Source organism: Hemibagrus wyckioides, linkage group LG10 (assembly GCF_019097595.1).
Source record: "Hemibagrus wyckioides isolate EC202008001 linkage group LG10, SWU_Hwy_1.0, whole genome shotgun sequence".
NCBI lineage: Eukaryota > Metazoa > Chordata > Actinopteri > Siluriformes > Bagridae > Hemibagrus > Hemibagrus wyckioides.
Window position 1 is genome coordinate 10861678 of NC_080719.1, and position 13320 is coordinate 10874997.

Here is a 13320-nt window from a genome sequence, read left to right on the forward strand (position 1 = left end):
GACACCATTGGTAAAGAATGTCCTTTGAATGGAATGAGTCTTACTCTGTCTGTGTTTTCTAATGGTCAGTAAGTTTTCCAGAGTACTCAGTAAGTCACTTTTTTGACATATTAACTTTAAATGAAAGGAAAAAGCAAGATGTATAAGGAACTTACAGTTTATTACGCCTACTATTACGAACATGAAAACAGGAACCAACTTGTCTCATGGATGTTTCATAACATTAAGTCATAAGCGTCACAAGTCATAGCAAATACAGTAATAGAGTGCTTCCATTATTGCCTTTTACTGGCTATACATGTGGAGTACCGAGCTCTGAGAGAACCTGCTAACACTAGCGTTAACTGTTGCATCTTCATCTACAGGCTAACTGACTGGATTACCTTTTCCAATGATCACGCCCAAAACTGGCTTGAATTAGAACCGTTAGAAAACAGTTGTCCTAATGTTCCCCATGGCATAACACATGCTACCAAATATTTTCACATCTCCAGGCAGCCTGGTAATAGCACAGTTATAACTTATCAGCTCACAATTCAGGGTTTATTCAGCTTTATGTTTATGAACAATAAAACACATATTCCACTCAACCTGAATAACAGGAAAGCTGGGTTTTTGGTCTTTTTGTAAAAGCAGTGGCGATACCAGAGACAGCAGGGGTTGTTAATAGAGAGAGAGAGAGAGAGAGAGAGAGAGAGAGAGAGGAAAAACACGCTGGGGTAAAAGATAAGCAAGGAATGCACAGGTCAAAGCACAGATGAGAAAATACACATTAATACAAATGTGGAATGCACACATGTGGTGGAGTCAAGCACCAACAGCTCTTTTTGTTTTTTTCTGCTTGGTTATGACGAAGTTTGGAGATGATATTTCTCAGATACGGTCGGTCTTAATGCAAAAGTCCAGCAAACATCATTTTAATTTCCTGTAGCTGGACAAAGAGACACCTGCTGCCCGGCAGTCTGAATCAGAATTATAAATAGGAAGTCATTCAAGTTACAATATAATTCCCCGCTGATTGGTATACACAATTTTAATAAAGACACACTCTACTGTTTATGTAGAAACAGAGGTCATGTAGAACCCGGGTCTTTTGAGAGGACTGTGTAATGATTCAGGCATGCAGTTTACACAATTCTAACTTGGAAACTTTCCGTAGTTAGCCATATTAATAATAAGACGCTGCTGTCCTGAATGAAAAAAAGAAAACTTCAGACACCATGTCAACATGTCTTGGCTAATCAGACATTGTGAAGCATATCTAAGATATAAGCAACACTCTGTACAGTTAGTAGACTAAACTCTAAGCTCAAACTGTGTGTTCTTACTGGCAGGAAGTGGTACAGATAATAATGAGCAAGAACACAAGAAGCAACAACATGTTTGGGGGGAAAAAATTCGGTTACAAATCATGTAGTTGTATTTCAGTTGTGTCCAGAGGTTTCTCAAAGGATCGACCGACTATTTGTTTTTAATAAGCACTAGTCACCGGTGGTGTCAAAGTTTTAAACCCGACATTACAGATGAGGCTGAAAGGCTGATTAGCTATTGTTAAATAATATAAGAAACTCCGAGATTTACTGCACATTTCATCATGTATAAACAACCCTGGTTGCCAGAATATGAATCCTAGAAGCAACATGTTTCTTTGAAGATTCTTAAGTGAAGGTTTTAGGTTTCTGGAGCAGGTCACATATTTCTACATCGCCCATCAAAACATCAGAAAGAAGCAGTGCAACATCTGGTTTTACTCAATCTCATATGGAAAAATGGAACGCTCATTTCTAAGCATGCTGTTAGCTTTTAACGTGATAAGGAAATCAGAACCATGATGAAGAAATCAGAAGCATGTTATCATAGGAATGCTCAGCTGTCTGATTAGAGATAATTGTGCCACCTTATTTCCATTTCTATTTGCTACTAGATTTTTATAAACACCATTTAAAAATCTAAAAATCACTGTATTTGCCAGTTCATCAGGTACAACTAACATATATTATACTAATATATACTATATTGCCAAAGGTTTTGGGACACCCCTCCAAATCATTCAATTCAGGTGTTGTTTTCGATGGGATGGGCTTGGCCTCTTATTTCCAGTGAAAGGAACTCTTAATGCTTCAGCATACCAAGACATTTTGGACAATTTCATGCTCCCAACTTTGTGGGAACAGTTTGGAGTTGGCTCCTTCCTGTTCCAACATGACTGCGCACCAATGCAAAAATCAAGGTCCATAAGTTTGGTGTGGAGAAACCTGATATCAACCTGATAGAACCCCTTTGGGATGAATTAGAGACTGCGAGCCGGGACAAAACAGAGATGTCTGCCTTTATATGCATATAAATTTAATATAGAACCGTTTGCAGCTATAACAGCTTCAGCTCTTCTGGGAAGGCTTTCCACAAGGTTTAGGAGTGTGTTTATGGGAATGTTTGACCATTCCAGAAGTGCGTTTGTGAGGTCAGGCACTGACGTTGGACGAGAAGGCCTGGCTCGCAATCTCCGCTCTAATTCATCCCAAAGGTGTTCTATCAGGTTGAGGTCTGGACTCAGGTCAGGTGAGGTTCCTCCACACCAAACTCGCTCCAAACTGGTGTACAGTCATGTTGGAGCAGGAAGGAGCCATCCCCAAACTGTTCTCACAAAGTTGGGAGCATGAAATTGTGCAAAATGTCTTGTTATACTGAAGCATTTAGAGTTCCTTTCACTGGAACTAAGGGCCTGAGCCAAACCCCTGCAAAACAACACCTGGAATCAATGACTTAGAGAGGGTGTCCCAAAACTTTTGCCAATTTAGTGTACATCTAAGAGGTGTGCATACACAATTATTGACTGTAAACCATCTGTTTCCATGCTCAGTTTGTACACTTTCATACATTTATATTATCAGTCAAGTGTACAGTTATAGACTGTAGCTCATGTTTTTCCATGCAGTGTGTTAACCATCTACCAACGCTTCATCTATGGAAGTTTCAGACCAGCTGTAAGCTGGATGTTGTCGGGTTGGTGGACTATTTCTCAACCCAACGGTGGTACTGAGGTGTTTAAAAAGCCCTACAATGCTGAAACATCTGCCTGACTGAAACATCTGTACAGTTCAGTGGTGGTATTACGTGGTGGTCTGTTAGTGCTGATGGATTGAGTAGAGGATCAGACAAATCCATAGAAAAGCTGTTTGCACATATTGATATATTTACCTGCTATATACATATACTGACAGTGTTTATATAACAAAAAATACATTGTTTACTCATGTTCAAATAACAATGTAAGAGATAACGCACAGCTATGAGTATCAAGTCAATATTTTAACAATTATTTCGGATATTTTTCGGATGAGATTATTTAACATTAATGTTACACTTGTTACTTCAGACTTTGGATTTTGTAAAGTTATTTCTCTCCTGAGAAGACGAAGAAAACCTCACTGAAAACCTGTTGAGGAGGTCTTTACCAAAAAACATGTATTATAAAACGCAAACATTTGAATGAACGAATTCGTCTTTTATATTATATTCTGTTTAATTATTTTATATGTGCTTTTATATATTCGTGTGAGCAATATTCACTCATGTGAACAAGAAAATGTTGTCGAAAATCATCTTAAAACAGCTGTATGCCAAACTAGCTAGCATTGCTGCTAACGACCCGAGAAGAGCACGAGCTGTGAAACCCGAGCAGACCAACATACCGTTACCTTAGAAACGTACTTACAGGAATTGCTATACCGAACATGCTAACGTTGCTAACAATGAATGGGAAAGAAGGAGAAAGTAATAGCCACCAGTTAGCATGATGTAATTTATCTGGTGGTGTTTGCTGCCTAGGCTGCAGACCGTTTGACTGAACCGTTCCTATAATTCAGCTCTGTGTCTGAAAAAAGCAAGGCATTTCTTATTACAGCAGCTTTTAAAATAAGGATGATATAGTACATCTTTCAGGCCGTCGCGTTTCTGCGACAAGAAACACTGCTTTAAAGAAAACAAAAAAACAAAATATAGTTTATCCTTGAAAAGAATTTCAAGTTAAAATGAACGGAAAGATGAAATATGCGAAAATAAAAGCTCGCAACCGAAGTAATGTTATAAAGCGACTAAAAAAAAAACAAAAAAACAAAAAGCGCAAACAGGAACTGTGAGGTTTCTCTTGTTTTTACCTGACTGGCTTTATGAAACTGCTTCTTCAAACCCGCCACCGACATCCTCAAAGAAAATGAAGCAAAAGTCGTGACAGAGGTAGAATAAAGTCAAAACGACGAGGAAACAACAAGAAATAATCCTTCAGGGATCGTGAGAAAAATCCGAGTCGGAGCCCCAATGTTGTACTTGGGTACTGAGTAGTATGCATTGAAGATGGAGCTGCACTTGGGGGTGGAGAGAGAGAGAGAGAGAGAGAGAGAGAGAGAGAGAGAGACGACGACCACCGAAACAAGACGCATGACGGAAAGTATCAAGACATGCTTTACGAAAAGCACAAAACCTCTGAAAGACTACATCGAAACAAATGAGATGCTCAAATGTCAAAATTCCAATTCCAGTGACTACATCAAAACTATTCAGACTGGTTTTCTAACTTAAACATACACAGAAGAACAGAAGAATATAGTCCCAATCCTTATAATCTCTATAAATGATGTCATGTCAGTTTCCTAGTCAGACAAGAACAGGAAATAAAATAAAAAATACATGTAACCTCTCCTCCTTCTGACCTGAACTGCATCCAATGATTTGTAGGGGTGTCCCAAAACTTTTGGCAGTATAGTGTAATTCTTCTATGGTCTGATGCCTTTTTAGTATTTCACACAAACACATGTGACTATGGCCCTTTTTTCTTTCTTTTTTTGATCGATTCTGCTGCTGATTTATTGACTTCAGGCTGCTTGGCTCAGTCTGTTGAAATGCTTTGCTGGGTCTGCAGTCTCCCTGTTGAAGAACCTGGGCTCAATTCTGAGTTATTATTATACCTCCTTATGTGTTGAGTAGAGAAGTGTGTGGTCTGTGTCTGGTCTCAAGTGTGTCACGATTCAGGGTGCTTCTCATTTCTTATGTGTTGTGATTTCCTTTATTTGCTTCCTTTTCTTGATTTTTTAGCTCCCTGTGGTGTTTAGGTCAAATGTGAGTTGTCGTGAAATCTCAGTAAAAAAATAGAAAAGTAGTCACATTCAGAGTGGTCTTGGCAAATCTCAGTGCAATCACTATGAAAGCATACATTTTTCACTGAGAATACTTTGACCTAATTTACATTTAAAAACAAATGTATTTTTGAAACCAAAACTTATGTTTTTATTTTGGACTTTGAATTTAGAATGTTTTTAAAATAAAGTAAAAGGAGTACATTGTGTTAGACAGCAACAATCCTGGTTGCTTAAAGAGCAGAGATTATAGCAGCACACTGGACACAGAGCTGCACGTCCTTACAGACTCCCTTAGAAAATAACATTGATTTAATAAAAAAAATACTGCTGCATGTGATCTCCCATGTAAAATTAGCCAGTCATGGCCTAGCCTGTAGAGGTCAGTATTAACTTGCCATCATGGTGGATAGCATGCCTAGTAATGACATGGACTGGCCGCCTAATATAAACTTGTTTTTTGAGGCTTGCATTATTCTTTGACATGCGTCCAGAAATTCAACAGAAACTATTCAAAGATTCTAACCATATAAAATAGTTCACCAGCCCCAACCTCAAACTCTAAACTGAGCCTGAAGCACACTAACATGGTAAGACACCAGCGATCAAAGCCTAGCAACCCAACCATCAACTTAATCCAAATATATAAAGGCCATATATTTAATTTCTAACCTGAAATTTATTTAAATTACTATGATTACATGCAATCCAACAGCCTCAACCTAACTAACTCTGGCAGTAATTTCACCAATGTGGAAAAACATAGATATTTAAAGTCTAGCAGGCCCACTTTTAACTCTAGTCTAAATACCTAAAGGCCATTAGATCTAACTCAACCTCTAGCCAGAGCTCTAATTAACCCCCAGCATAAACCTCACAGCTGTGCCACAAATCTCTTGCTCATCTGAACAATAATAAGCAGGACAGGGACGTGAGCAGGAAAAGGCCCAGTCAAGCGTGACCTGCTTAGTTTAGTGGCCTCATTTTGCCACACTGAATTTTTGTAAGAAATTTGGGCAAGGATATGTTTACATAATCATCAACTGATTAACGAACTAAACTAAACTGATTAAACTAAAATCTGGACTAAAGAGTAACTGCAACAACCTTCATAATTTTTTAAGGAGTCAAACCAAGAAATTCTAGACTGAGTATCAAAAAGATTAAAACATTTAATGTTACTCTAAACAGACAAACTTAAGGGTCAATCAAGAAAACGACAAGCTGGGGCAGTTATTGGCCTTATTACACTTATCAACCTTCACCAACACCTATTGCTAACTCTTCTATCTTAAATGCATGTAATAAACATCTGTACAACTGTACTTAGCAGTTATTCTATTGTCATGATACACTATATTGGCAAAAGTTTTGGGACACCCCTCCAAATCATCAAATTCAGGTGTTGTTTTTCATGGGTTAGGCTCGGCCCCCCAGTTCCAATGAAAGGAACTCTTAATGCTTCAGCATACCAAGACAATTTCATGCTCCCAACTTTGTGGGAACGGTTTGGGGGTGACACCTTCCTGTTCCAACATGACTGCACACCAAAGCAAGGTCCATAAAGATATGTTTGGTGTGGAGGAAGTTGACAGGCCTGCACAGAGTTCTGACCTCAACCTGATAGAACACAACTGGGATGAATTAGAGTGGAGAATGCAAGCCAGGCCTTCTTGTCCGAATGGTCAAAAATTCCCCAAAACACACTCCTAAACATTGTGAAAAGCCTTCCCAGAAGAGTTGAAGGTGTTATTGCTGCAAAAGGCAGACAAACTCCATATTACGTTCATGCGCATGTAAAGATAGATGTCCCAAAACTTTTGGCAATATACTGTAGATCATACTATTAATACAGGAAATGATGTGTTTTAATTATTTATTAATGCTAACAGAAAGTGCTGTTTAAAACCATGATGAATGAGTATGAAGCCATTTAACAAACAAACAAAAAACAAATCTGTAGTGTTTCAATTGTGGGTATAAATATATACAAGTTTTGACATCATTACTTTACAATTCTACACAGCTCAGACACAGTAATTCATAGCAATGTATACAATATATTAACTCTAACAAAAATCTAATAAGAAATGTGTGCAAAACAAATGCAACCTATTACATTTTATAAAAATGCAGAGCTATATTTTTTAAAAAAAATCTTTAACAATGATACTTTCATTGTGAACATTTTTGTTCACAGGCTCAAAGAAACACAGTTAAAGAGAACACTACAACCTTGTCACAAGGTACTTGCTAAGTACTGATTTGTTTATAAGATAAGCACTTTAAGATTAGCAATTCACAGTAATTGACACACCCTGCTAGGACAGAGCAGCACTAAACACACCTGACGTCTCGCTTTATTGCTACATTCAAATACGGTTGTGTGTTCACAGAAAAGCACCCATTGTTTGAGTAGTCAGCGCTTCTGAAGATGACATTTTCTGATCGCTCAGGTATGCTGATGTCATGCCGACTGCTGTGATGATTTGAGGTCAGTGCTGTATTGTGGTTGGTGATCTGACCTGAGCTCATTTCTGTATTGTGGTTGGTGATCTGACCTGAAGTCAGTGCTGTTGGGTATTTCTTGATCTGAGTTGAGGTCAATGCTGTATTGTGGTTGCTGATCTGACCGGAGCTCAGTGCTGTATTGTGGTTGCTGATCTGACCGGAGCTCAGTGCTGTATGGTGGTTGGTGATCTGACCTGAAGTCAGTGCTGTTGGGTATTTCTTGATCTGAGTTGAGGTCAATGCTGTATTGTGGTTGCTGATCTGACCGGAGCTCAGTGCTGTATTGTGGTTGCTGATCTGACCGGAGCTCAGTGCTGTATTGTGGTTGCTGATCAGACCCGAGCTCAGTGCTATTTGGTAAATGGTCAGTGATCTCAGCAGGTGGTTTTCCCTCTCCAGCTCTATGTTTCTCTCAGTCAGATTTCGAATTTTCTCTCTCAGAGGTTCCACTTCCTCTCGCACTGCACTCAGCATGTGAGTCTTCACCAGGTCCTAAAATCAAATGCATAAAAAATAAATAAAATTAATTAGAATAATAAAAGCACATTGTAATGGTAACATCAATTACAAAATTCATTTTTAAATGCAAATAATGTGTTACAAGAATTTCAATTCTAATGCCAGATCATAAACACTAAACCCTAACTGCTAAAATACAAAAACCCTGAGCACTAAACTCTAAATTAGAAACCAACTCTAATGCCATAAACCCTGACTCTACTCCTCAAATATGAAACCTTAATTCCAAGCCCTGAAGTGACATAGGAAACCAGTGCTGGAAATATGCTTTATTACTGAGGTCTTCTGCTTATATCGTCTTCTTCCTGTTGCTGTTATGTTCCTGTTTCTGCTTTAGTCCTTATATTGTCCTTTCTTTTCCTATTCATGTTGAGAAATACAGAAACACTACTATACGCTATAATGAGAGGGTGGTGTTTAGCATGAGAATAATTGTCATTATTGCTGTAAAGCCTTAAACAGTAATGGAAAATATCAGATTATTTTTTTTAATGTTGTATGATTGTCTCATTTTTATAGGATCCTTTCTTACTTTTATATTGTTTAAGTATTACAGTATTTAACGTGACAGCAATATTGTGTTCAAAAAATGTACGTATTGTAACATGATGACTAAAAGCTAAATTCTAGTTAAACCTAGACTCTAGACACCAAGCCCTAAATCATAAACCCTGATCCCTAAAAACAAACCATAACAATGAATCACCAACACTAAGCCCAAAGACTGAAACCTTAAACTCTTAACACTATTATACAGTATATACAGTATATACAGTATATACAGTATACAGTATATATATATATATATATATATATATATATATATATATATATATATATATATATATATATATATATATATATAAAGTATATTTACTTTACTGTCATAATTTTGCAATCTATCTATCTATCTATCTATCTATCTATCTATCTATCTATCTATCTATCTATTGTGTTGCTTACCATTGCTTGTGCAATTCTGCTGTCAATGTCAATTGAAGTGCTACAGGACCTGAAAAGGGAGAAAAAAGATCAGTCTCTCTCTCTCTTACATACCCCCGTCCCCAAACACACACACACACACACACACACACACACACACACACTCCCCTAAGGCTGTCTGTTATTGTGCTAAAATACAAATGCAAATTAAAGTTTTAAGCTCTTTGCAGAACCCACACATAAAACAATAATAATAAAGGAATAAATGCAGCTGTGGGTAAAATTCAGACAGTTGTAAAAAATGTAAATGTAATTTTTTCATTTGTTAGACATGTTTATGCAAGCTCCAGGAGTCCAGACTAACATTCCTCATCTTTGTAACTCTTATTATGTGCATCATTTTGAACTACAGTTACTGAATAATGTAATTTATGAAAGTTGATGATAAAGCAACAAGGTTGGGTTAAAGAGAAGAAGTAAAAGGAGAGGAAGAGAGAAGAAGAAGAAGAAGAAGAAGAAGAAGAAGAAGGTCAATAAACAATACAGTGAAATTTGAACAGCCTCTTGGTCACTAATTCACATGTTTTACAGTGAAATGTAGCACCTTATAACAGCAAAAATGTCACCTGTAAAATCACTTAAAACACACAGAGGCAAGGATCTGCTCCTGTCCATTCATAAAAGAACCACATTAGTACTGCACCTGCTTCGTCTGTAGTTTGGCACCGATCCACAGTCAGTGGGTGAGTGAGCAGGGCTTGAATTCATCCTGAGGCACTTGATCCCATCTTTGATTAAGTTCAGTGTAAGACAGTAATATACTGAGGGAAAGCTGAGTCAGGCCAGGTTTATAAAGTCCAAACTCCACCCCTTACAGGGCTGGAGCAGTTAGGTTACATTGCTTTCAATTGCAAAACACGCAAACAGAGGACACACTCCTGTTTACGCCACAATATTAATAATAACAATGGAGGATGGTATTCAGTATTGAACTAACTGATTTTCATGAACTGAATTTCGATATTTACAGCTTTTAAATTGGCCACCACATGGAATTCTTCTACATAAACGCTAATGAAAGTGCAGCAGTGTACACTGTTTTTTACACACACACACACACACACACACACACAAAGAGTGTACAATTGAGTAAACACAGCATTCACAAGACACCTCTGAGTCAGGCTGCTCAATATGAACTTCATATATGAAAACACACACACAGCAGAGCACACACACACTCACACACAAACACACACAGAGAGTGATGTGCACACAGGCACGCACACACAGTCTTATGTTTCATTAATACCCTGGAAATACCTTGATGAGACATGTTGAGGTGGCCTCACTTAGCAGGTTTGACAACAAAATGAGAAAAGATACCCATGTAATGTGTGTGTGTGGCTTTCCATGGAAAACAGCAAAACTATACAACTTCCTCCCACATGGTGTTCTGTCTATCTAGCACTGTAATGAAAGTGATTTTGTGTTGTTTACTTTATTAGACTAAATGACAATACGTTTTATTTATCACAGGAATTTCTCGTTTTACTAATCACAGGCAAAAATTGATACAAGGCTACTAACCATGGTAATTGACACAGAGCAGCTTTACAGTAATCCAGACTCTGAAAGGGTGGCAGTAACAAGGAAAAACTCTAGACAAACATAAGTAAAACATAAGGAAAGAACCAGGGGAAATGAATAACTTCATTATTGTAGTTACAGAGAACTTCACAATAGCATCACACATCTAGTGTTCAGGAAAGTGCCAAGATAAGCAAACACTTTGAGCATTGTTTGTAATCACTAAGGTTTGCTCTAACTTGTCCCCAAGTGTGAATAAGTGTGTGTGTGTGTGTGTGTGTGTGTGTGTGTGCGCGTGCGGTATCCTGTGATGGCTTACCAATGACTCAGTGTTGTTTTAAATAATCGTTAGTCTAAAGGGTTCTATAAACATGCTGTAGCTGAACTGAGATAAAACATCCGAATACGCAAATCAGCAAATTAAACAAATTTAACCACTTGGAGCTGATTATATAACCAAGAAATTAACCATGAAATGACAGCTGGTAAAAAATAGCATTCTCAGCTCTGCAGCTTTAATGATCTTATTTCAGCACAAGCATATATTATTTATCGATCTGTCTTTTTCATTTTCTTATCCTACACAGGGTCACAGGAAACCTGGAAAATGTCCCAGGAAAATAAGGGCACAAGGTGAAGGACACCTTGGACACATCGCTCAGTACTGGCAATTTAGAGATGCCAGTCATTTTTGAACTGGGTGAGGAAACTGGAGTACCCAGAGGAAACCCCTGAAGCGTAGAGTGAACATGCAAACACAGCGCGCACAGAACAAAGGCAGGAATTGAACATCCAAGCCCTGAGGTGTGAGGCAAACAAGCTACACTAAGCTACAGTGCCAGCTATTTTATTCCAATTTTATTTCTGTATTCATATCAGGGCAAATTAGTACAGTCAGTCCTGCTACATGCATGTTTGTAAGAGGTGAATGAAAAGCTGGAGGAAATCTACAGTGACATGGGAAGAACATGTGAAACACACAGGCGCCTGTAAACTGACCTCATCATCAAACCAGGAACTTGACACAGAGAATGTGTGGATATTTTCAGGTCATAAAACAAATCAACATTAGGTACAATTGGAACAACTGTGTATTAGGAACATTGCCAGAATATTATTTTAACATTATGTAACATTCAACATTACATAAGCTTAAATGGGGATTCCTGATCACATCAACACTCAACACACAACTTTATGATTAGTGTAATTTAGGGGCTTACTGAAGAGACAAGGCTTTATGGCCTCCCACTGGTCCAGCACCAGGATCTTGTGCTCTCGGTGCTGTGGCCTGGGTTCGATTCCCGCGCAGGGAGCTAACACAGCCAGTGAAGAGTTCACTCTCAGTGCCTGTCCCAAGCCACGGATTAAATGGGAGGGTTGCTTCAGGAAGGGTATCAGGAAGGGACCAAATGATTCACTTTGGCGACCCCGGACAGGTAGCAGCTGAATGAACAACAGCAACAACTGAAGAGAGTTCAGACAGTCAGGGGAACATTCATTGCACCTCTTGGGCAATAAAACTGAGAGGAGTCCTCACCTTCTTGTGTTTATATAATTACAACAGAATTATTGCAGCATTTTCACCAAGCATTACCATGAGAAAACTTGAGATGCATTTCAGAAAGGATTACCGCATCCTTACACACCACACAGGCAGTGATGAATGAACTTCTCAGGAAATAATTATTTTCTACTTCTTAGTGTTTCTTAGAATTCCCAATGTGTAATCAATTCATAAATCTCTACAGCTCTACACAAGTTCCAATGTTGTAATCTCATAAATGTGATCATGGATTGCTTTTGTGCATACTGAATGCCAATTTTTGATTCCCAGATGTAATCTTGGTATTTGGCACAATCTTGGAGATTTGCTTGCAGTTGCACAATATTTTTTTAAAATGATTGTCAAATGCAATTTTTGTTACAGACACACTTTTTTCCATTTACATTTATTCCAGAAGAATTTAAGTATTACTTCATGAACATAAGAATTTTTTAATACAAGAAAATGCTAAAAAAAATGAGAATCATAATTTCTGATATGCAGCATCAGTGAATGTTGTTGTTCTTTCGGTTTCTCCCTGTTCATGGTCGCCACAGCAGATTATTTGGTTTTGATTTGGCACAGGTTTTATGTCAGATGCCCATCCTGATGTAACCCCTCCCATTTAATCTGGACTTGGGACCAGCACTTCAGTGGCTGGGTTAGTGCCCTTCTCAGGTATCGAACCCAGGCCACGGCAATGAGAGCACGGGATCCTGCTCTCATGGACCACCAGGAAGCATGCAACATCAGTGAATGATGGTTGTTAAAACTGCTGTCCATAGATATGTAGCCCTTTACAGTGTTGTATAAAGTACCCAAAAGCCATACTTGAGTAAAAGTACAGGTATTTTGTTAGATATATTCTATTTTGTTATAAGTCAACCATTAGATAGATAGATAGATAGATAGATAGATAGATAGATAGATAGATAGATAGATAGATAGATAGATAGATAGATAGATAGATAGATAGATAGATAGATAGATAGATAGATACTTTATTCATCCCAAAGGGAAATTCACAGCTTCCAGCAGTATCCACAAACACAGGTAATAGATAAAACAGGAAGGAATATA

At 38.0% G+C, this 13320-nt stretch overlaps 2 protein-coding genes across 3 annotated transcripts in view; both read right to left on the reverse strand.

The window, feature by feature from the left end:
- Window positions 1-4362, reverse strand: part of sh3gl3a (SH3-domain GRB2-like 3a) — a 29851-nt gene extending 25489 nt beyond the window's left edge. The window contains exon 1 of one of the 2 annotated variants that reach the window (XM_058401166.1): window positions 4158-4362. In XM_058401166.1, the coding sequence (XP_058257149.1) occupies window positions 4158-4202 (45 nt within the window). In that variant the 5' untranslated portion in view covers window positions 4203-4362. The remainder of the gene's footprint in view (window positions 1-4157) is intronic. The other variant, XM_058401165.1, reaches the window with a different exon arrangement.
- Window positions 4363-6994: 2632 nt separating this feature from the next.
- LOC131360189 (protein bunched, class 1/class 3/D/E isoforms-like) lies at window positions 6995-10088 on the reverse strand. The gene is made up of 3 exons (XM_058400407.1): window positions 9808-10088; window positions 9126-9174; window positions 6995-8135 (listed from the first exon to the last, which is right to left on the reverse strand). Exons 1-3 carry the CDS (start codon window positions 9870-9872, stop codon window positions 7470-7472), a joined length of 780 nt encoding a protein of 259 aa, XP_058256390.1. The 5' UTR covers window positions 9873-10088; the 3' UTR covers window positions 6995-7469.
- Between the last annotated feature and the right edge of the window lie 3232 nt (window positions 10089-13320).